Below are 1,848 nucleotides of genomic sequence, written 5' to 3'. Positions count from 1 at the left end.
GAGCGTGACAGATGTTGTCATTGCCCCATTGTGTAGGAGCGTAGGACGCGGCTTCTCTTCTGTCAGCCTGCAACTGAGCCGTGACTGAATACTTGGACCCCAGGTCCAGAGATTTGGATACTGTAATACTTCTTTGTTGTTATAACATAAAGGCACTACTGTTCTGTTAATTCCCCAAATGTTCAAATTAAGAAAGCTATTAAGATGGGCAACCACATGTAGAAATGTTTATTTTCAGATCTTTTCAAATAATACTTTTCTATATTAAAAGCCAAGGATTTCATATCTAACTTTATAACCAGAATTATTCAGTAGGTTGGCAACACTTAATTTTGAAGGCAGACAGTTCTTGCTTTAGTATGTAAGTATACATTTTGTAATGATGAATCTATAATGATCAAGGGACATTTCTCTCAAACACTACAATAGTTTTGTGTACAATTGCTCATAAAAATATGGAATTTCGTATTTTTCTTTTACTTTGGAAGTAATACTTTTTAAACTACCTTTGCAGGTAAAGTCATGGGGATACTTAGAGATAAGATAATACAAAGATTCTAGAAATTACAGTAACAAAAGCATACAGTGATGATAGGGGCTCTCAAATATGATAAAACAAATATGAAAATAGATTCATGAAAATATGTTCCTTTAAATAGGGCATAGTTAACCTACAGGCATATTTAACAAGATGTTTCAATTTACTGTATATTTTGTACTTATTGTAAATGTTTCTCTAATCAGATTGCTTTAAAGAACTCATTATATTTGTTATCTTGTTGAGCTAATATATAGGAGTAAATGTGTCTTCCACAAGGAACTTCACTGGTGAGATTGCACTGTCTTGATTACATAAGCATATGCATCTTCTTTGGTTATAGAATGGAAAAGAGAGATATACAAGGCTTTTCTTTCTAACTTTTCCAAGCAAAATCCTGAAGTGTTTTATGGCTGATATTTATCTGGCTGTGATCTTAATACAAACCCAACTGATATTTCATCTAGGAGATGCTTTCTGTCTTGTAATTAGGAATTAAACCTGTATTCTGCATTCCTATTAATGTTTTGCTTTACCTTCAAGTAATATTGCTGCTATTTAATAACATTTTAAAATAAAGGATATTTCTGACACTTAAGTACAATTTCAATTACAGTAATTCACGTAGTAATTTCAGGAGAGTTGTCAATTTACTGGGTCCATGCTACTGAGCTACGTATATATAAATTAAAAACTAACAGCTGCAAACTTTCAAGATGTTATCTAATGAGTCTTGTTACACAGTATAAAATTAATATTATTTTTGAACTGTAGAGTCCTATTTCAGTGTTATGAGTCACTGTTGTTTTAAAAATCTCTATTGCAAAATGATAGGCATGTACAAAAGATGTCTCTGATGTGAGTGGTTAACTATAATTTGCATATCTTAAATATGTATAAATGCTCAAATTTCAGAATTACTATTAGAACTCGGATTAACATTCCTTTGAATATCTTCATAGAGGACAACTCCTCATTCAATGAAGATTAATTTTATTTTCCCAAATTCTAAGGCTGGTGAATATACAGGATGATTGTACTGGAATACTATTGGGGACCAAAGCAAATGAATGATCAGATTATGAAACTCATATCCTTTTGAAGGTAGCTACAAAAGAGATTTTTCAAAGCTTCCTTAGGCCATTCATCCTTAGAAAACACTGTCATGATCACTAACTTCAAGCATTACTATTCATTTGACTATATAGATGTTACTATATAGTTAGTTAAAAAGGTCAATAAGTCTCATGACTTTATAACTTATATTTAAGATGTTTTTTAAAAATATTTGGATGTGTTGATTGGGCAAA

General features: G+C 31.3%; 1 protein-coding gene across 1 annotated transcript in view; it reads left to right on the top strand.

The window, feature by feature from the left end:
- The window catches only part of CAV2 (caveolin 2), a 5,281-nt gene extending 5,193 nt beyond the window's left edge, over positions 1-88 (top strand). The window contains exon 4 of the mRNA XM_007450786.1: positions 1-88. Coding sequence (XP_007450848.1) covers positions 1-88 — 88 coding nt within the window.
- Positions 89-1,848: the final 1,760 nt, after the last annotated feature.

The sequence above is a fragment of the Lipotes vexillifer genome, unplaced genomic scaffold (genome assembly GCF_000442215.2).
Source record: "Lipotes vexillifer unplaced genomic scaffold, Lipotes_vexillifer_v1.1 scaffold314, whole genome shotgun sequence".
Taxonomy (NCBI): Eukaryota; Metazoa; Chordata; class Mammalia; order Artiodactyla; family Lipotidae; genus Lipotes; species Lipotes vexillifer.
The sequence above is the reverse complement of the archived record's forward strand: the minus strand, read 5'-3'. Positions and strand labels throughout refer to the sequence as shown.